The sequence below is a fragment of the Hippocampus bargibanti genome, linkage group LG15 (genome assembly GCF_051943395.1).
Source record: "Hippocampus bargibanti isolate YZ-2025 linkage group LG15, ASM5194339v1, whole genome shotgun sequence".
In the NCBI taxonomy this organism is placed as follows: Eukaryota; Metazoa; Chordata; class Actinopteri; order Syngnathiformes; family Syngnathidae; genus Hippocampus; species Hippocampus bargibanti.
Window position 1 is genome coordinate 26,458 of NC_142748.1, and position 22,676 is coordinate 49,133.

At 43.1% G+C, this 22,676-nt stretch overlaps 1 protein-coding gene across 2 annotated transcripts in view; it reads right to left on the reverse strand.

The window, feature by feature from the left end:
* Nucleotides 1-22,676, reverse strand: part of ca10a (carbonic anhydrase 10 (inactive)a) — a 37,463-nt gene that overhangs the window by 1,702 nt on the left and 13,085 nt on the right. Inside the window, exons 5-9 of one of the 2 annotated variants that reach the window (XM_089015771.1) lie at nucleotides 18,124-18,219; nucleotides 16,273-16,345; nucleotides 11,045-11,199; nucleotides 6,989-7,163; nucleotides 4,666-5,398 (exon numbers count right to left, since the gene is read on the reverse strand). In XM_089015771.1, coding sequence (XP_088871897.1) covers nucleotides 5,310-5,398; nucleotides 6,989-7,163; nucleotides 11,045-11,199; nucleotides 16,273-16,345; nucleotides 18,124-18,219 — 588 coding nt within the window. In that variant the 3' untranslated portion in view covers nucleotides 4,666-5,309. Of the gene's footprint in view, nucleotides 1-4,665; nucleotides 5,399-6,988; nucleotides 7,164-11,044; nucleotides 11,200-16,272; nucleotides 16,346-18,123; nucleotides 18,220-22,676 lie in introns of those variants that run through there. The other variant, XM_089015772.1, reaches the window with a different exon arrangement.

Sequence of the window (22,676 nt, forward strand, 5' to 3'; positions counted from 1 at the left end):
ACAGGAGTACCTGATACAGGCCGTTCGGTCCCTATACGACCGATGTCAGAGTCTGGTTCGCATTGCCGGCAATAAGTCGGAATCGTTTCCAGTGAGGGTTGGGCTCCGCCAAGGCTGCCCTTTGTCACCGATTCTGTTCATAACCTTTATGGGCAGAATTTCTAGGTGCAGCCGAAGCGTTGAAGGTTTCCATTTTGGTGGCCTCAGCATAGCATCCCTGCTTTTTGCAGATGATGTGGTACTGTTGAGGCCTTCAAGTGGAGCTCTCCACGTGAAGCGGTTGGAATGAGAATCTGAGACAATGGTTCTCAGTCGGAAAAGGGTGGAGTGCCCTCTCCGGGTCGGGGAGGAGATTTTGCCTCAAGTGGAGGAGTTTAAGTATCTGGGTGTCTTGTTCACGAATGAGGGTGTAAGGGAGCGAGAGGTCGACAGGCAGATCGGTGCGGCGTCTGCTGTGATGCGGACTTTGTACCGATCTGTCGTGGTGAAGAAGGAGCTGAGCCAAAAAGCAAAGCTCTCAATCTACCTGTCGATCTACGTCCCAACCCTCAACTATGGTCACGAGCTATGGGTTTTGTCCAAAAGAACGAGATCCCGGATCCAAGCGGCCGAAATGAGCTTTCTCCGTCGGGTGTCCGGGCTCTCCCTTCGAGATAAGGTGAGAAGCTCGGTCATCCGGGAGGGGCTCAAAGTCGAGCCGCTCCTCCTCCACATCGAGTTGAGCCAGATGAGGTTGCTCGGACATCTGATTAGGATGCCTCCAGGACGCCTTCCTGGTGAGGTGTTCCGAGCATGCCCCACGGGCAGGAGACCCCGGGGACGACCCAGGGCACGCTGGAGAGACCTCGTCTCCCAGTTGGCCTGGGAAGGCCTCTTCATCCGCCAGTACGAGCTGGAAGAAGTGGCTGGGGAGAGGGAAGTCTGGGCTTCCCTACCGAAGCTGCTGCCCCCGCGACCCGACCCCGGATAAGCGGCAGAAGATGGATGGATGGATGTTTACATGTAGCAACAAGTCACTCTGCTGTAAAAGATTCAAAATGTTTAGTAATCATGTGCACATAAAAGATATCAATGGTAACAGGAGCAATTCTTACTGAGGTAGTGCCCTTCCTTTATAACAGGGGTGTCAAACTCATTTCGCATCGCGGGCCACATACGGCCTATACGAAATATACAACCATACTCCGCTAAAAATAGCAAAAATATCATGTCTTTCCTTTGTTTTGGTGTAAAGAAGCACAAGAACATTAGGAAAATATTGACATTTAATGAACTCTTTTTACAAAACATTTCATGAAACACCTCATATTTCCTTAGACAAATGTGCAATTTACATTTATCATTCACAAATATGCATTGCAACTCATCCCACTGATTGTACAAAGGCACAAAACTTTAATTGGTACTGAAAAATATAGTAATGCACTTTAAGATTAAATGAGACTTTTAAAGAAAGGGAATTTTTGAACCACTTACACATATGCATATAAAATCTAAATGTAATCCCTGCGTACACCGAACAAACTCAGGAGAGTGACTTTAAATGTCTAATGAAGAAAGTGTTCACCTGTCCTGTAAATCTGTAAACTTCATACATGAAACATACATACACATACAATACATACTGAAAATTTATGGAGTTGTATGAACAGTAGAATTCCATCACAGAACTTTTGTTTTGAAGCTGCTGACTAACATTAAAGTGTGGTATGGCAGGCTGTGGGTAATGTTGCTGTCGCTGAGAAGTTTGTCAAACTGACGATGGTTCAGACCTCTGGACCGGATGAAATTTACAGTGCAAACAACCACCTCCATGACGTACGTGGTCCATTTTCAGCGACTTGCAACACAATGCCTTCTGGTGCAAAATACAGTGAAATGTCCAGAAACGATCTCCTCCATTCAGGGCTTGTACTTTGTCTTTGAACACAAGTGAAGGTTTCGGACGTTTCGCCTCCTATCCAAGAGGCTTCGTCAGCGAACTAAAGTCTGACTGGTCGTATCGGCCCCATTTTATATATCCCTAATGTCCAGACATGGTGGCGCCGGACCCAGCTATGATACGTCCCTACTCTCAGGTTGGGGGGGGGCGCAGGACCCCTCCCTGTGGCCCCACTGATTGTTCCTACATTCCTGACTAACGACTGGCCGTCAAAACATATCAGGAGAGCACTCACTAACTGTGGGTACCCTCAGTGGTCATTCAACAAATGTCAGAAAGAAAGAATAGCGAACGAAACCAATAATTCTCAAGATTCTAAAAGGAGAGGAGTAGCAGTACCGTACATTGCAGGAGTTTCTGAAAAATTACAAAGAGTCCTTTGGCAACATAAAATTCCTACTTATTTCAAACCGATAAACACGTTAAGGCAAAAATTAGTGCATCCAAAAGATAGGCTACCAAATGAAAAACAAAGTAATGTAGTTTATTCCATACATTGTAAGAATGAAAATTGTAAAGAGCAGTACATTGGGGAGACTCAACAAATTCTCAAAAAAAGACTTTATCAACATCGCAGGGATAATACGAGTGGGCCTCAATCGGCAGTACATTTGCACCTAAAAGCTAGCAACCACTCATTTGACGACAATGAGGTTAAAATCTTAGCGAAAGAACATAGATGGTTTGAAAGGGGGGTAAAAGAAGCGATTCTTCTAAAACAACAAAATCCTTCATTAAACCGGTCTGGTGGGGTGAGGTTCAATTTGGATCGTTCATACAATAGCCTGCTCAGGCAAAACAGGTTAGGCAACTTTCGCAATGCTGATGAGGGTCGTTATGCTGATGAGGTGATACCGGGGGGAGTGGGGGTAATAGGCCAGTCGTTAGTCAGGAATGTAGGAACAATCAGTGGGGCCACAGGGAGGGGTCCTGCGCCCCCCCCCCCAACCTGAGAGTAGGGACCTATCATAGCTGGGTCCGGCGCCACCATGTCTGGACATTAGGGATATATAAAATGGGGCCGATACGACCAGTCAGACTTTAGTTCGCTGACGAAGCCTCTTGGATAGGAGGCGAAACGTCCGAAACCTTCACTTTTGTACAGATGACGGCTGAAGAAACCTTCTCATCCTCTCTGCTATAGTATTCCTCGTCAGGCTAATATTGGTAAAAGCTTGTCGCTTCTCGGAACATACAAGTTCAGCCGCCTTCATCATGCATCGTTTAACAAAGTCACCGTCGCAATACGGCTTCGATGCTAATGCTATTTCGCTAGCAATTAGGTAGCTGGCTTTTACCGTTGCTTCACTGACTTCTCGGCTCCGGATGAAAGTTGACTGCTGTTTCCTCAGATCCGCCAGCAATTCGTTAATCTTTTCTCTTCTCAGTTGTCCTTGCGACCCGTCATATATTTTGCTGTGATGAGTCTCGTAGTGGCGTCGAATATTATATTCCTTCAATACCGAAACTTGTTGCAAACACACCAAGCACAAAGGTTTTCCGTGCATCTCTGTAAATAAATAGGACGTGGTCCATTTTTCTTTGAAAATTCTACACTGCTTATCTACTTTTCTCCGTTTGGATAACGACATTTTGGCTAATGAGGGTGTAGCGGAGAGGTAGAGACCAAGGTATTAATGCCGTAACAAGCAGCAGATGGCGCATTGACACCATCTGCTTTTTTCAGTCTGTCTCGGTGATGCGGCGGGTGTACACAATGCCAACCCTACACAATCATTTTTTATTTGAATTATTGGAAATTATGTTTGTTAGTTATGTTTTGTGTTTTGTTTATGGCAACTTTTTTTGCTGTGGGAAACTGTACTGAATGGGCGACTTCAGACGGACCTGACCAGACCAGACCAGACTTTGAAGTGTATGAAAGACACAAGAATGAGGTAATGTACGAGTCAAGGGACAAACCTACAATGAAGCTGACACAGGTCGAACAAATTTTGCTCAATGCTCAATGCAAAGGTAAAAATATGGATTTGGAAGTACAGTGATGCCTCAGTTTACGAACTTAATTGGTTCCCAGAAAGTGTCTAAGGCGAAAAGTTCATCTGCCGAACATTTATTCCCATAAGAAACCATTAAAAATTACAATAAGCCCTTCCCAGGTCCCCATAAAACATAATTTCCTAATTAAAAAAAATATATATATCGTGTGGAGTGAATCATATCAATCATATAAAGGCGTTATATATAAAAATAATATATATGTTATATATAATATATTTATATAAATATAAATATATACATACACATACACATATATATAGTAAAGTCTCGTTATATCGATATCGGTTATATCGATAGTACTGCTTATTATGATACTATTTCTATGAACTCAAGGAGAAAATTACATGCCCGCAGGATCGGATATATCGATAGTCCGGTTATATCGATATTTTTTCCGACTCCCGAGAATATCGATATAACGAGACTTTACTGTATATATACATACATACATACATACACATATATACACACATATATATATACACACACATATATATACAGTAAAGTCTCGTTATATCGATATTCAAGGGAGTCCGAAAAAATATCGATATAACTGGGACTATCGATATATCCGACCCTGTTTGCATGTAATTTTCTCCGTGCGTGCATAGAAATAGTATCGATATAACCGGGACTATCGATATATCCGATATCGATATAACGAGACTTTACTGTATATATATATATATATATATATACATTGGATTGGATGGATTGGATTGGATTGGATTTGCCTTTATTAGTCTCGCAGTGGAGAAATTTACATTTCACAGCAGCAAAGTTATGAAAGTAGAAAAGCAAAACACAGGAGCTGCTGGAAAGGCAGCCACTCTCGCGACGCCGTCTTGAAGTCAAAAGAACAAAAAAAACCTAAATAACAAATAACATGACAACACAAAGACACTGAGAGACATTCATTCTTAAGCACTTCCTGTACCCTCTTTGTTACATAAAGCAGTTCCAGATGAAAGAGGAGAGGATCAAAGCGTCTCTTCACCAGTGGATCAGGGACATCATGGTGGAATGTGCACGTCGACTACAAGCTAAATGTTGAAAGCAAACACGCAGCTGTAGCATCCATTGACGAAAAGAGATTGTCTCACATCTCCTGTCCCACATAAATCAGCTTCAATTCCATCCCGCGACAGTTCCATATACGCTCCTTCCTTCTTATCGCGGGTTCCTCATGCCATTTATCCATCCAGCCGCAGACTGTCCAACAGCACCGACCTTCCACTGAACAAAGCGGGGCTGTGAAGATGCTGCCCATTACAGACGCAAAAAAGCACAATGTCCCCTGTGGTGTCCAGCGATGACAGTCGAATGGCAGCGACATTCCTCCCATTCAAAAAAAATACTGGCATATCCAGGCTGCCGAAAAGGCGCAACCGCTCAGCACAGTCTCCTCTTTGATGAATGCCGTGGTCAAAAATCCTGAAAAACAATCCGTATCCGTTCCACACGACGCAAGACAACACAAAGTGACAAAAGAAAACACAAAAACAACAAAAAAAGCAAGGCTCATCAGAGCAGTTGCTGACGGCTTCCTACTCGGGCGCCATCTTGGACTCCTTGAATACATACATATATATATATATATATATATATATATATAATAAATACATATATATAATATATATATATAATATAATATATGTATATAATATATACATATATAATAAATGTGCTATAGGATTGTAATTAAAGAAACAAACTGGACTGGAAGGCGGAAGTAGTCGCCGAAACATGTCAGCTATTTGAACACCTACACTGTCTGTAAGTAAAGAATCTGCTTAAAATTGGACTGTATAATAGGGACTGTGAGTGGACTGCGTAACAGTTGTAGTAGTTGTATAGTTGTTTTATTTACCTTTGTGATGGTCGTTGATGTAGTTGCCTCTTGATGATATCCGAGTGAAGTTGTTATGCTTTCTCTGCGATAATACCCTAACTCACACTGTCCCATGCTAGCTGCTTTTTGTTAATCCAAATCAACTGAAGTTTTTCTACCTCTTCTATTGCCAGAGACCGTTGCTTAGACAACACAGAAACATCCTTAGCCACATGTAGAAATGTTCGACTTAGCATACCGGTACTGGAACGCTAAGTCACACAAACGCACACCTCATTTGTGATCTCCTTCTTCTGCTCAACCGTAATTTTGCTTTGTGTCCCCTTGGGCTTAACACTAGCCTGTGGTGGAAAAGTACTCCACTCGATAACAAACCGCGCCGGCACTCAAAGAATGTGTGTGTGGAAAACTAGTCCGCCAGCCACCGTGGCGCTTTTCGACCGTTTGATTTGGTGTTCATCCGCCAAAAACTAGTGCGCCAGCCACTGTGGCGCTGTGTGGTTTGGTTCGTCCGCCGAAAACTAGTTTGTTGGCCAAGACTATATGCTCGCAAATTTAATATTCGTGAGGCAAAAAGGTTGTGAACTAAACCGTTCATAAGACGAGGTATCACAGTGCAGCTGTTTAACTGGACACAGGCCAGAGATGATCTGGCTGTTAAAAGGCAAAGGTTTATGATGTTATCTTTTTTCTAGCCACAGTAGACAAGAGCAAGACAATTTTTGATAAAGTAGTGGGCAGACAGAATTTTACAGGTTTGAAATTACGAGGTGTGGGTAAAGACGTAGGAAATATCACACATGATTGGTGCACGACTATTTTATCATTGCCTGTTGATTCTCCCTTGTCTCGTGCAGATGTGTGGCTGTTGTGTTGCTGATGAGTATAAATTGGCTTGATTTGAGAGGATTTTGTGTGGGTCACCCCTAATAAAAATGTGGATAGAATTAATTACATTCATTATAAGTTCCAGCGTCTTGGTAATGAAAGTGAGGAATTATTGGCGGCAACGTCTTTGATGACGTTGCAAAACCGTATGGCACTGGACATGTTATTGGCACTGGACAGATTTTGGTCCCCCGGGGCCGTAACTTTGACACCTGTGCTGTAATGGATGAATGAGAATATCCACATGCAACATTCTACATTCATGATCAATTCTACCCTATTACCTCTGTATTGAAGCTTATGGACTCGGTTGTTTGGGCAGTCTTTTCCTTGCAAGCTGAAGTTGATGTTGGTGCGGATGCAGCGGTTGATCAATGGCTGTATGGGACGGACATTGTCACTCATGCTCAGGAAGATCTGAGATGGCTGGTTCTGGCTGAGGAGGCGCAAAGAGTGCATCTGAGAAAGAGAAGTGGTTACAAATGTTTTACATGAAAATGTCTGTTAGGCTAATTTTATTAAAATAATGTCAAATCTATATCTCCTCAGTATTCCTTATAAAATTGGCAACACCATTCAATTTTACCACTGAAATGAAATGATTACCAATTAAAATGTCAATATTCGTCAATGTTCGTTTCGCGTGTGGACATTTCCCGTATGACTTAATGGTTCTTCTCCCTGTGTTACGTAGCAAAGAGTATAAAGGCAAGTGTCGGATTCAACGGTAAGTGTTGCATTCCACTTTAATAATACTAATAATAATGCATTTCATTTATAAGCGCCGTTCAAAACTCTCAAGGACACTTAACAGTCACAGGATTTTTTTTTTTTTGCGGGTGAGCAGCGCAGCCAGATGGGCCAACGTTCACTCAACCCGGAACTAACACACACACAACCACACACACACGCACGCCACAAATATAAAATTATCATCAGCACAGTTACATTCCAATGTAAAATCCAAAGTACAATTACTCTATTGTCATCTCCACGATTGATCGCTTTGGAAGACACGAGTAAATCATGACAACATGTTTCGCGTTCAACAGAGACAACCAAATATCATGTTTCTTTTTTTTTTTAAACATTGTCCTCGTTGGACTTTCAGGAAGTTACCTCACGTCGCTCATCTTTAGCGTACTGTACTGCACGCAAACCCGGACAACTTGTTGAAGATTTGAATGGGCTTTTTGGCAAATTTCCCAATTGGGGATGATTAAAGGCTTTCTGATTCTGAGTCCTACTTTTCCTCTCCGACATGCCATCTATGGAGTCCGGCAGCTTGGCTTCAACCGGCCCGGTCACCGGATTGACTATGTCTTGAATGCGACGATATTCCTCTTGCATCAGAGTCTGAGTCGCTTGAGTAGGGCGTCGCTGGAGTCGGTTCTGGATGTCGGGCCACCCGAAAGATGGCCAGCAGCCCCGCCACATTGCCATAGCCCGTGTTCTTGACAAAATGCCTGACTGACCTCAATTCGTCTCCCGTGCATGGCTTCTGTTAGTCTCTCCTCTGGATATCACCCCCAGACTAATGGGCAAACCAGGAAGATGAACTAGAGCGTGGAGTCTGCCTTCGTTGTTTGTCCACAAAAAAAGCCATCCTCCCGGAGCCGGTTTGTCCATTGTGTTGAATACGTAATCAACTCCCTAGTTCCGCTCCACGACCAGATTCTCACCCTTTGAGATATAACTAGGCCACCCATCTTCTTTGCACAGGAGTCTAAAGTGTCACTTCTTTCATCTAGACCCCTGTCGCTGTGTCTGTGAGGTCACCCAAACCGACATGTCCGTGCGACTGATTATGCCAGCCTTGGTGCCAACCATCATCCTCTGCACCGACCTGGGAGGAAGGTGTGGCTGTCCTCCAAAGGTCTTCCACTTCAGTCAGGTGCCAATAACCTCAATCCATGGTTTGTTTATATCCAAAAGGTGCTCCCTCCCGTCATGTGTCCTGGGTGAAGCCAGTCTCCGTCAGCCACTTGATGCCTCCAACTCCCGCCCTGCCTCCCTCTGAGTTTTTGACGGGCAACCCCAGTGGAGGGTAGACTGATGGATGTCTAGCGCCGTGGACGTTGTTTCCAATATCTGATTGACTGGGAGGCCTACAGTATGGGGGATCGGACCTGGGTCTCCTCCCGGCTCATTATGGACCCCGCCCCGATCGCTGAGTTTCATCATGTATTTAAGATCTGAATGTTTTTTGACAATAATATAAATTGTCAAGTTAAATACTGTACAATGAAGTTGTCTTGTTTTGTTAACATCTAATATGTAACATGAACCTGTGTCCAGGTCCCTGGTCCAACACACGGGAAAGACATATACGACAATCACTCCCTGCAGTCCAATACCGAGCTGAGAAACACATTTGACATGCTCAATCTTTCTTACTTCCCTCTTCTTGCTGCAGTGCAGACAACTTTTCCACCATCCGCCACTAGGCCAAAATGAGACTCTTCAGAAGAGTAGGATTACTCACCCCTCCTCCTCTTCCATTGCTCACCGTCGCTCTATCACTCAGTTCACTCTGGCCCTGCACGGCACTGTTCCTGGTTTCCTCCCATGCTCTTCTTCCCCAACTTCAAAGTCAAAGTCAGCTTTATTGTCAAATATGCTAATATGCATGACATACAGCACAGATGAAATTACTGTCCTCTCTGACCCAGCATGCAAGGCACTTATAATGACTTTAACAAACATAATAAACATGAACCACCACTGACCAAATCTACACATGATCCTACAATCGCAATTGCTAATAATCGGTCCTCGGTCCCTCACACAAACTGCCTCCAACTTGAATCTCACTATCAACAACTGCACACTGTTCCCCTCCTCTTACTGTCGCAACCTTGGTGTCCTTTTGATAAGTGCTTCTATTTTGATCAACACATCACCCAAATCACCAAAACCGCATTCTTCCACCTCAAAAATATTTCTCGTCTCCGCCGTTCACTTTCTTTCAACACCGCTCAAACCCTCATCCACCATCACCTCCCACCTTGGCTACTGCAATAGCTTCCTTTTCGGTAAAACCTTCAATATCCTTAATAAACTACAATACATCCAGAATGCTGCCACCCGTCTACTCACCCATACCTGCAGCCATGATCACATCACCCCCATCCTTAAAAACCTCCACTGGCTCCCTGTTCCCCCAGCGTATTGAGTTTAAACTACTCCTACAAACCTATAAAGCCCTTCACAATGAGGCCCCCTCCTACTTTTCTGACTTTCTTCATTAACACACTCCTTACCGCAACTTCCGTTCCTCAAACACAAACCTTCTGAGTCTGGCCATCCCTGTGGCCGGACTCAGACATGGGGGGACCGAGCCTTCTCTATAGCTCTCAATGTCCCGTGAGTTAACTCTTTGTGTCTTGTCCAGGTGTTTCTCGTTGTCTCATCATTTTGCATGTATTTAATTCCCTGAGTTACGTCAGTCTTCATTGGGTCATTGCAGGTTGTGAGTTGTGAATATGTGAGTATTTTGCGCTCCACCCGAGTCATGTTTTGTTTTCTGCCACAGGTTTCTTTTGTTACTTTGGCTTCCTTGTGATTTCCAGGATTTTGAGTACTTTTTGCAAATGTATGTATTTCCAATGGACTTCTGTTTGCATTTTTGTTAAATATATTTAGTTAAATACATACTACTCCTTGCCCCTTGCTTTCTTTTTGGGGTCCCCCCCAGCAACTACCATCATGCATCTCTTGACAGAATGACCCAACCAAGATTTGACCACTGCCAACTGTTCCCTTTCTGCTGCCGTCGGTCTTTGTTCCCACTACCGGCGAGGCTGGTGCCTTCGCTCTTCTTTGTCGCTCCCGTGGCGGTGTAATTCTTACATGGCCTCATGATGGTAGTTGCTTGATGATGGTATTTGGTAGTTACTTTTAGTGCATGTTTTTTCCAGTGTACTCCTGTTTGGATTTTTGTTTAACACATTTTGGTCCATTCACCCTCCTCTTCTTAGTCTATTGCCCGCTTTTTGGAGTCCTCCAACATCATGCAAGCCATGACAGTTTTATGACATCATGTCCCTTGGACTAGTTTGTGCATTTATCATTGTTTACGACGATTTCAATCAAATTGCCAACTACAGTATATTAACAGTAAGGTATGGAGATGTAATGGGTAAACAGACGTGTCTGAGGATGTGCACAATATATTGACGTATTGACATAGGGGATGTGCACAATATATTGACGTAAGGACATAGGGAGCTATCTGCTTGTCAACCAACTTTTGTTTAAAAGTTGCTTGACAGGTTATTGCATTTGAACATTTCCACTTTGACCATTTACAGTATATTGATTTACTAATATAGGCTCACCTGCATGCGTGTGACGTACACGGGCTTGTTCATTAGGATCCACGTTGCAGTCTCAAAACATGGAGGGATGGTCATTGAGCCATCATAAGTTATAAAACTACTTGTTTCTGGATAGATCTCTTCTATGTTTAGTCCTGTCAGGAGATAAGCATCGTCTGCATTGAAAGAAGCAATCAGAAGACAAGAACAGCATTGTTAATGCTTCATGTCCAAACTACGCTGAACACAGGTGTCAAAGTCAAGGCCCGAGGCCAAATCTGGCCCGCCACATCATTTTAGTCGGCAAGAGAAAGCAAACGAAGTATGTCTCGTGAGTGCCGTGATGCTTGCTAAAATTTGAATTAAATTTTCAAATTTTTGTATGTAAACCACAATAACAGTCATTATTCTTGAATTCTAATTTGAAAACTAGTTATTCATTCATTTTTTTTCTCTGCCCTGGATGTAATATGTGGAGGAGATGAAACATTCTAATGGGTTGCTCAAACTCATAACGGCCCTTGAGAGGAAACCGTAAATACAATGTGGCCCGCGGGAAAAAAAAAATACTTAACACCCTTGAGCTAAAACCTTCACTTTTTCCATTTTCTGTACCGCTTATCCTGTCATGGGTTACGGGTTTGATGGAGCCTATTCCAGCTTACTTGGTCCATGCCCCGAACAAGGCATACGCAGACAAACAACCATTCACACTGTTATTTACATCTTTGGACAATTTATTCAGTTAACCTACAATGCATGATTTTGGAACGTCGGAGTAAATCAGAGTACCAGTTGAATACCCACACAGGCTTGAGGAGAACACGCAAACTAAACACAGGAGCTGTAATTGAACCCACTACCTCTGCACTGTGAGGTCGACACGCTCACCACTCTATCACTGGAGTCGCTATTATCACATAGATTCCAAATTTGATGTGTGTGAAAAGTTACTTTTGGCTTCTCAATACTGGGAAATGGTGGCCTCTAAAGGTGACCACAAGCACACACAAAAGGTGCTTCACTGTAGCTCATGTTTTACCCACGCTCTCGTTCATGTTTCGCTTTTGTCCTCGGTCATGTTCTCACTCATGTTACAGTCACAGTTCGTTTTTAGTGTCAGCCACGGTTACTGTGTGTCACTTTGGATTTTTTGCTTTTGTCATGTCTGAGCTCTGGATTTATTTATTCTCTTTGTTTAAAATACAATTCTTCAAGTACACCCTGCTTCTCCTTCCTGCCTGATTTTTTTGGGGTCCACCTCCACCATCTTGCACTTGTGACAGAGCTGGGCGCCAGCCAAAGGCGTTCCGATCCTTGGCAATGTGTGCCCGAGCTAGTGTCAGAGGTAGAAAAGTTCCAACGAGATATAGTCGGACTTGGCTGCACACACAGGCTGGGTTCTGATACCAGCCCTCTCGAGAGGGGTTGCACTCTCTTCCACTCTGGAGTTGCCCACGGTGAGAGGCGTAGAGCAGGTGAAGGCATAGTCATTGCTCCCAGCTCACCGCCTTTACGTAGTGATTCACTCTACACGACAAGATGTTACTTCCCTCCACCTTCGGGTGGGGGGACAAGTCCTGACTGTTGTTTATGCATATGCATCAAACAGCAGCTCAGTGTACCCATACTTTTTGGCATTCTTAAAGGGTGTGCTGTAGAGTATTATTGCTGGGTAATCCCGTGTTCTGATGGGTGAGTACAATGATGGTGAGACCTGGAGGGGTGTGATTGGGAAGAATGGCCGCGACCAGAAACCGAGTGGTGTCTTGTTATTGGATTTCTGTGCTTGACACAAATTTTCTATCACTAACACCTTGTTCAAACATAAGGGTGCCCATATGTACACTTGGCACCAGGACAGCCTTGGCCGCAGTTCGGTGATAGACTTTGTAGTTGTATCATAGGATTTGCGGCTGCATGTTTTGGACACTCGGGTGAAGAAAGAGGCAGAGCTGTGAACTGGTCACCACCTGGTGGTGCGTCGGCTACGATGTTGGGGGAAGATGCAGGTCCGACGCGGCAGGCCCAAACGTATTGTGAGGGTTTGTTGGGAGCGGCAAGCGAATCCTCTGTCAGAAAGAGTTTCAAATCCCACCTCGGGCAGGACTTTTCACATGTCCCGGGGCATGTACTTGGTCCCACTCATTGACACACATATATTCCGCCTTGCTGCGACTGACCTTCATTCCTCTCCTTTCAAGGGAAAACCTCCACCTCTCTAGTTTCTCATCCACCTGTTCCTTGCTCTCGCTACAGGTCTCAATGTCATCTGCAAACATCATCATCCTAGGAGATTCATGTCTAACATGGTCTGTCAGCCTGTCCATCACCATAGCAAATAAGAAGGGGCTCAGACCTGACCCCTGGTAAAGTCCCACCTCAACCTTAAAATCCTCCATCACAGCGACAGCCTACTTCATAACATACATACCAGTTACAGTTATTATACATGTCCTGCACTGCTATGATATACTTCTCTGTAACTCCAAACTTCCTCATGCAACACCACAGTTCTTCCTTAGGCACTCTTTCATATGCTTTCTGCAGATCTATAAAGACACAATGCAGTTCCCCCTGGCCTTCTCTGTACTCTCTCAGCATTCTTAACGCAAACATCACATCTGTCGAACTCTTCTTTGGCATGAAACCATGCTGTTGTTCACAAATGCTCACTTCTGCTCTTAGTCTAGCTTCAACAACTCTTTCCCATAGTTTCATTGTATGGCTCATCAACTTTATTCCTCTGTAGTTAGTGGTTTGGATAGAGATTATGATGGAAACGTTCAATGAAATGAGGAAATGGTCCTTTATAGGAAGTTCATCAGCTGTACAGTTGGAGAGGCGTAGACGAGACAGCAAATCAAATCCAGGGTGTGACTGTTGATGTGTGTGGGGAAGTCTGAAAATTCATGGAAGAATCCAAGTGAGGAGGATGGTGAGAGGAAGGGCAAAATTGTCCATGTGTATGTTGATTAATTATATTCGGTGATAGAGAGGGAAGGAGTAGGGTAAGGACAGCGGACAGTTCATTTAAAATGCCACAATGCGGTTTGGGGCACTGTAAACTGTGGCATTGATCGTGGGAGTGGGTCCGGAAATTTGACAGGCAAGGCATTCAAATGAGGACGTTTTCACTTTCCACTTCTCATGGTAAAATATCTCGAGACCACCTCTGCGACCCAAGCGGCGAGGTTTGGAAATGTAAATAAATCCCGGGGGAATAGAGTCATTGAACTGGGAAAAGCCTTCAGAGTTTTCCAAGTCTCATTCAGAGAAAGAAAGTTAAGCTTACGGTCTGTGAAGGTGTCCTGGATTAGATCACCCTTCCAAGGAAATAAGCAGATGTTGGAAACAAGTTGACTTTGGTTATGGTCACTATTGTGAGGAGCCTTAGTCTACCTCGCCAGGCCAGCTAACAAAGGGGTTGTTTCTGTGTGGAAGAATAACCAGAAGGAGGTCTTTGGAGCCAACAAAGTGGAAGGTACAATGACACCCAAGGAGGATGTACCTCTGGGAAGGACAAAGAGCCATGTCCGAGAAGAGGTGTTTTGCCGGTGGCAAGCTCATCCACTGGGAGCGGATCCTGAGGAGCTCTGCCTAGAGTAGTCCTTCTACGTCTGTGTAAGCTCTCAGTCGTACAGGAGTGGTCCATCGATGAGAGGGTTTCTTCAGCCGGCATCTGTACTTCTTTGAAGGTGTCGGACGTTTCGTTTCTTATCCAAGAGGCTTCGTAGTCCTTCAACGGGTCGATGGAAGAGCGACAAGAAGGTTTGGCCCAGATAGAGGCATAGGCCCCGTTAAACATCATCATAGGGTACAGGTAGGTGAAGATGACACAGGCGATTGCGAACATTCATGAGACGATTGATGGTTAAAGTCCAAAATGGATTGGGATCAGAGTGTAGAGTTCTTCCGATGATAGCAGTAACCCGTAAAGATGCTTAAAAAATGCAGTTGAAAAGTGGCAGCTAGATGTGGCAGTGTTTACTCAACCTTTAAGTAAATGAGCTTTTTTTAGAGTCCTTTCACTTGCGATTTAAAGACATAATGCTGAAAATGTGCAGGTCTGTTACAAGCTATGTTTGAAAGCAACAAGAAGCTGTGCATTGCTGAAAAAAAGAGATTGGCTCTCATCTCCAGTCCCATGTAAATTCCAAGCCGTACACATCAGACCTCTACACTCCTTTCTTCTCATTGTTGCCTCTACAAATTTGAGTCTGAAGTGTACACACGAAGAGTAGCAGAAACGTCAAGTGACACCATGAAAAAATATTGGACCGGGATGAGAAGACAGAGGGAGAAAGATGCAGATTAAAAGACAAATGAAAGTGTCCCAAAAGCTAAAATGAGCAAATATATTTAGCGTATTTAGCACCGGGCCTCACTGAGACTAAGGTGGGAGACGAGGAACGACCAGTGTGCTTACTGTCTCATAAAAAATGTTGGCAGCAGACAGCATGAAAACAAAGAAATTGCTAACCTGCTAGCAGCTAATAAAGTCTCTCTATGTGGTTGTACCAAGTTCATCCTGTGTACTTGATATTTATATATAATATGATATAATTTAAACCAGATTCTTTTCTTCCAGACAGTGTATTGTAGGTGTTCAAATACCTGACATGTTTCATGTTTGGAAGAAAAAATGAGGATTCTGTGTTATGTAAAATCTAACAATGTTATATATGCGTGTGGGGGCATGACAGAAAATAATTTTAGCAAGTCCAATTGAAAAAAAAATGTAGTGGGAATCCTGGAAAAAATTAATGTGCTTATCATTCCTTCCATGCCTTTCCAGCAGCTCATGTATTTTTTTTCTACTTTCATTCCTTTCATCACTTTGCTGCTGTGAAATGTAAATTTCTCCACTGTGAGACGAATAAAGGCATATCCAATCCAATCCAATCCAATCATTCATTTCAGTTACATACGAGTGTTTTGAGTCAGGAATGTGGTCATGACATGAATTCAACACATATCTTAAAGTGCCACGACACTGACAGCTGTATGATAATCCTGACACATCCACAGTAAACTTTCCATCACAAGAAATATAATATTTTACTAGTTTACTACTGGAGAAGTGAAAGAAAGTCACTTTGAATTTAAGTACAAATGGAAGAGAATAAAATGTAAGGAAATCATGTTCTATTTCAAAATAGTGATATATATGTTTCGTTTTCTTAGGAAAGGCAATCATCTTAAATGAAATACTGCATCAGACTATGTGAAGACAAATAATTACTTACTTTTATATGTTACTCTTGTGATGCTTTCTCTATTCAGCAGTTGATTCAGGAAACTATTAGATATTTCAGATACCTGGATTAAAACAAAAAAACAGACAACAAAAAGTAGTAAACAAATAGCAATTTTCTCGTTGGAAGATATTTTATTGTGACAAAGTGCAATATTAATGCATCTCAAAAATCATTTTTGGGGGAGTTTAAGTGAATTAGTGTGTGTGCGTGTGTGTGTGCGCGTGCACACGTCTGTGTGTGCAAAATCAATTATGATATGTTTTTTGACTCGGCATGAGACCTGTGGTTTGAATCGTTTTGTGTTTTTTATAGATTTTATGTTTTTAATTTATTGTATACATTTATATTTAATATAAATACATATTTAATATACAGGTAACATCTGAGTTAGGACCGGGTTCCGTTCCGACAAAACGGTCGTAAATTGAAAAGCTGACGCGAGGTTTATACGATGTCAATCTGTTGTTTTTAAAGAACGTTTTTGATTGAATACTATGATATACCAAACTCCTTACAGTTCAATTATAAATCGTATCACTTTTAGTGTCATTTTTATCATTTTATATTTCGTATTATCGATTGTTATTACTGTGTCATTCTGCAGACCCAAATGTAAATTTCTCCACTGTGAGACTAATAAAGGCAAATCCAATCCAATCCAATCCAAATACGCACGACCTCCCACATACTACGCGCTGTTGAAAAATGGCTCTCCCTGCTAACGGAGAAGCCAGAAGAGGTCGCCCAACACACAACCCTGGACTAAGGCGGACGTCGAAGAAAAAGTCTCAAAGAGGCGGTGTCGAGGTGGGCCCGACGCGGCGTTCTTGTCGCGCCGATCCGCCTCGGGTTGGCCCCGGCTGGCGTCGGAGGACCGTCTTCCCGAGCGCCGACCTCCACCCGCCTCGGCGTCTGTGGACGCTGCCACCCGCCGGTGCCATTGTGACAGGTAGCGCAACACAATCACGCACTTGGCTGGGCAAAATTGTCGTACGCGTTCGTGAAGAAACGGTTATTTTGTATCCTCATTTTTTGCAATGCTGTAATATTCTAATAAATGAGGCATGCTGAATGTTGAGTGCAGCTTTTTTAAAGTGCTCAATAAATATACGTAGTTGAGTTAAATCGAAATGGCCCAATGTCTTTCAGTAATGAAGTTCAGGTTGTTTTGGTGACACTTTGTCAGGGCATCAAACTTTCTTGTATGCCTTCTGCATCAATCTTGCTTTTGGCGGAGGTAAAGCAATTCTGCCAAGAAGAGTGGGCCAGAATTATTGCACTGTGATGTGAAAGACTCACCACCAATAATGGCAATAATAATGGCTTGATTTCAGTTGTTACTCACAAGGGTGGCACATTTCATAGTACAGTAAAGTCTCGTTATATCGATATCGGATATATCGATAGTCCCGGTTATATCGATACTTTTTCTATGCACGCACGGAGAAAATTACATGCAAACAGGGTCGGATATATCGATAGTCCCGGTTATATCGATATTTTTTCCGACTCCCTTGAATATCGATATAACGAGACTTTACTGTATTTGGATTTTGATTTGTCTTATTCGCGCAAACAATAATTTTCCACGGTAGTGTAAATACAAAGCAAGTACAGAGAGCAGTGGCTGAATGCAGAACACACGGAAGAGAGATGACAATCTGCAGAACGCTTGACATACTAAGTGACATTGAGTAATTTGAGTGTACTGTACATACAATGAGACATTAAATCTACGGCAACTGCATAGCAGCTATCACATCAAGGATCAAACACTGACAACAGACAATCAACCTTTCGAGGAAGTGGGCTTGTATGATACAAGAATGTGAGACTCACTTTCATGAATATGGACACAACGACGAGTCCATTGGGACTCTTGGCAGCTTCGGTGTAATTTGTATACAACTCGTGATTGTAGTGAATCAGCTGAACCTGAAAAAGAGTGTGTGTGAGAGAAGGAGAGAGAGAGAGAGAGAGAGAGAGAGAGAGAGAGAGAGAGAGAGACAGAGAAATATAGAGGTTAAAAAGGACATTGATTCTAAGATCCCAAATGCCTTCCTTGTCTGTGAAAATGTAATGTATTGTCCACACTATAAGGCGCCTATAAGCATTTCATTTGACCAAAATCCAACAGTGCAACCTATCAAGCAATCCGCCTTAGATATGGTGTGACCGTTTCTTTATATTCCTCATTGAGTCATTTCCCTCCTAGCGTTCCTATCCTGTGTGGTGGCCCTTTAATATTTATATATAAGTTTGCATAGTTACAGAAGTCATACTTTTGTAGTCTTGTTCAAGTAGATTCATCTTAAAGGACAACCGACGTCTCCGGACAAGTTGTGTCCATTATTTGTAAAATGGTTTGAAATGACTTCTACTGAGCGTATTTTAATAAGATTCCACCGCATATAGCTATATTTTACGTTTTAAGACTCGCTCTGAATATTCAGGAAGTCTTGTTTTTGAGTTGGTGACGAGTCCGTACGTGACGTCACGAAAGGACCGCCCCCTACCGAAAAAAGACACATTGTAGCAGTCCTTCCATCATGTCAATGTATTTTGCTGTACATGTTTGGTCTGAGAACCGTGTTGCACCCAAAAGCCGCCAGAAGAGGGCATCCAAGATCCATATTAAGAATTTATCAGCCTGTAGAAGCGGAGGTGGCCACTGGAGGTCGCCATTTTGTGCCTCTTTTTTTTCGGTGAGATATTTTCCCCCGATGTTGCCTCAAAAAGGCACATATAATTCTTTAATCGATTGCAAACATGTATGCTTTCCTCTTCAGAACTATTTGAATCATATTCATGACTGGATGTCTAACAAGAAAGCATATTCTCAGAATCTGAAGCCATTGTTTTGATTCACAAGCAATGCAAGACGTCTTGGCGTGACTTCACGAAATGGCGGCGGGACTTTCTGAAAATGCTCAATTTGCAGCTCAATTTTTTTGCAGGTTTTGGACACTAAGTCATTTTTATTGGTATTTTGCATTTGAATAAAAATATCATACTGTGTGTTTTGGGTATTTTAGATGCTATAAAACGTTTTTCTGGTGTCAGTTAAAAAACAAAAAAGTGACGTCGGTTGTCCTTTAAGGCTTCAAACCGCTTCAAAATTACGGTAAAAGGGGGACCAATGTTGAGTTTTTGATTTATGAGATGAGCATCAAAAAATTATGTTTAATAATTATTTTGATCCAAAATCCTATAATACAAGTACGTATACTGGGAAACACGTCCAGGGAAACACGTCCAGGTGGAAAGGGAGCAAGGCTAGAAGCTTAGGGTCAGGGTTTAAGTTGTTCTATCATGGTGAAGACAGAAAGAGAAATGGAGTTGGGCTTATCTTAAAAGAGGAGTTTGTTAGGAATGTCCTAGAAGTAAAAAGAGTATCAGATAGAATGATGAGTCTGAAGCTAGAAATTGAAGGCGTGATGTTCAATGTTGTTTGTGGGTATGCCCCACAAGTAGGATGTGAGCTGGCGGAGAAGGAGAAATTTTGGTTGGACTTTGATGAAGTCATACAGAACATCCCGAGAAGTGGGAGGGTTGTAATTGGTGGAGACTTCAATGGACATGTTGGCGCAGGAAACAAAGACGATGAGGAAGTGATGGGCAGGTTTGGAGTCCAGATGAGGAACGCTGAAGGACAGATGGTGGTTGACTTTGCTAAGAGAATGCAAATGGCTATTGTGAATACTTTCTTTCAGAAGAGACAGGAACATAGGGTGACATATAAGAGTGGAGGCAGAAGTACACAGGTAGACTACATTTTGTGTTAACGGCGCCATCTAAAGGAAATCAGTGACTGCAAAGTAGTGGTTGGTGAGAGTGTAGTCAGACAGCATAGGTTGGTGGTGTGTAGGATGACGCTGGCAGTGAGGAAGATGAAGAAACCAAAGTCTGAAGTGAGGACAAAATGGTGGAAGTTGAAAAAGGAAGAGTGTTGCATGACATTTAGGAAGGAGGTAAGACAAGCACTGGGTGGGCAAGTGGTCCTTCCGGATGACTGGCAAACTACAGCGAACATAATCAGAGACGCAGGTCGGAAAGTACTTGGTGTATCGAGTGGAAGAAAGGTAGATAAGGAGACTTGGTGGTGGAATGGGGAGGTGCAGGAGTGTATACAGAGAAAGAGGTTAGCAAAGAAGAAGTGGGACACTGAGAGGACGGACGAGAGTAGACAGCAGTACAAGGAGAGCACGGTTAAAGTAAAGGTGGCAAAGGCCAAACAAGAGGCCTATGATGACTTGTATGCTCGGCTGGACAGCAAGGAAGGTGAGACTGATCTTTACAGGCTGGCGAGACAGAGAGACAAAGATGGTAAGGACCTGCAGCAGGTTCGGGTGATTAAGGATTGAGATGGCAATGTATTAACAGGTGCCAGTAGTGTGATGGCGAGATGGAAAGAGTACTTTGAAGAATTGATGAATGAGGAAAATGAGAAGGAACAAAGAGTAGAAGACGTGACTGTTGTGGACCAAGACGTAGCAAGCATTAGCAAGGATGAAGTGAGGAGGGCTCATCTTCGATGGTGAACAGATGCCTGAAGAATGGAGACGAAGTGTACTCGTGCCCATTTTTAAGAACAAAGGAGATGTGCAGAGTTGTACTAACTGAGCCATACGATGAAACTCTGGGAAAGAGTAGTTGAAGCGAGACTAAGAGCAGAATTTGTGAGCAGCAGTATGGCTTCATGCCAAAGAAGAGTATGACAGATGCAGTGCTTGCTTTAAGAATGCTGATAGAGAAGTACAGAGAAGGTCAGAAGGAATTGTATTGTGTCTTTGTAGATCTGGAGAAAGCGTATGACAGGGTGCCCAGAGAAGAGCTGTGGCATTGCAGGAGGAAGTCTGGAGTGACGGAAAAGTATGTCAGAGGGGTGCAAGACATGTATCATGACTGTAAGACAGTTGTGAGGTGTGCTGTCGGTGTGACTGAGGAATTCAAGGTGGAGGTGGGACTCCACCAGGGGTCAGCTCTGAGCCCCTTCTTATTCGCAATAGTGATGGACAGGCTGACAGGCGATATTAGACAAGAATCTCCCTGGACCATGATGTTTGCAGATGACATTGTGATCTGTAGCGAGAACAGGGAACAGGTGGCGGAGAAACTAGAGATGTGGAGATATGCCCTGGAAAGGAGAGGAATGAAGATCAGTCGCAGCAAGACGGAATATATGTGTGTGAATGAGAGGGATCCGAGTGCAAGAGTGATGCTACAGGGAGAAGAGATAAAGAAGGTGCAGGATTTTAAGTACTTGGGGTCAACTGTCCAGAGCAATGGAGAGTGTGGAAAAGAGGTGAAGAAGCGTGTCTAGGCAGGCTGGAGCGGCTGGTGAAAAATGTCAGGTGTGATGTGTGATAGAAGGGTTTCAGCTAGGATGAAAGGAAAAGTGTATAAAACCGTGGTGAGACCGGCCATGATGTTTGGACTGGAGACAGTGACACTGAAGAAAAGACAGGAAGCAGAGCTGGAGATGTTGAGGTTTTCTTTGGGAGTGACCAGGTTGGATAGGATCAGGAATGAGTACATTAGAGGGACAGACTGAGATGGTTTGGACATGTCCAGAGGAGAGCGACTATATCGGGAGAAGAATGCTGAGTCTTGAACTGCCAGGCAGGAGACCGAGAGGAAGACCGAAAAGGAGGTTTATGGATGTGGTCAAACAGGACATGAAGGTAGCTGGTGTGAGAGAAGAGGATGCACAAAACCGGGATAGATGGAGGACATTGATTCGCTGTGGCGACCCCTGGGGGGAAAAGCCGAAAAGAAAAGAAGAAGAAGATAGTTCGAAGGCAGAGTGTAGACTGCAAGGTTAAAATATCCCATCAATCAGGCTCCACAAATAACCCGCACAAGCCATCTGTTCCATTTGAAGAGAACATACAAGCAAGGGAACCGGCTATTAATGAAGTTTCTAGTGTGTCTGCCTGCATCTGTTGCTGTTGCAATATCACAACTTCTAAGATGTACAACCCAGAGCTCCTTGAGACACTTTATGCAAAAAGCTATCCATTCCATCAAGCCATCAACGACCATCACAAAGGTAAATAAAACAACTTTATTATACAGTACAGTTTATTTGTTTAATTACAATACCATAGCACATTTATTATACGTAAAATAATGTATATTGTATGTGGTTTTAAGGCTTATTTAGTTGAAAATTATGTTTTATGGGGGCCTGGGAACGGATTATTCAGGTACAGATAATGGTCTGTATTTTTGGAGGCACGTGCATTTACTTTGTCTTCAAACATTTATTTCAGGAAATATTCTCCATGTTTGATTTGTAAGTAGTTTGGGTTTTTTCAGCCTCTTTCCCCCCCCCCAGAGGGCACGTGTATCAGCTCCCCAAACCTTGTGAAGTTCAGCTTGACATTAAC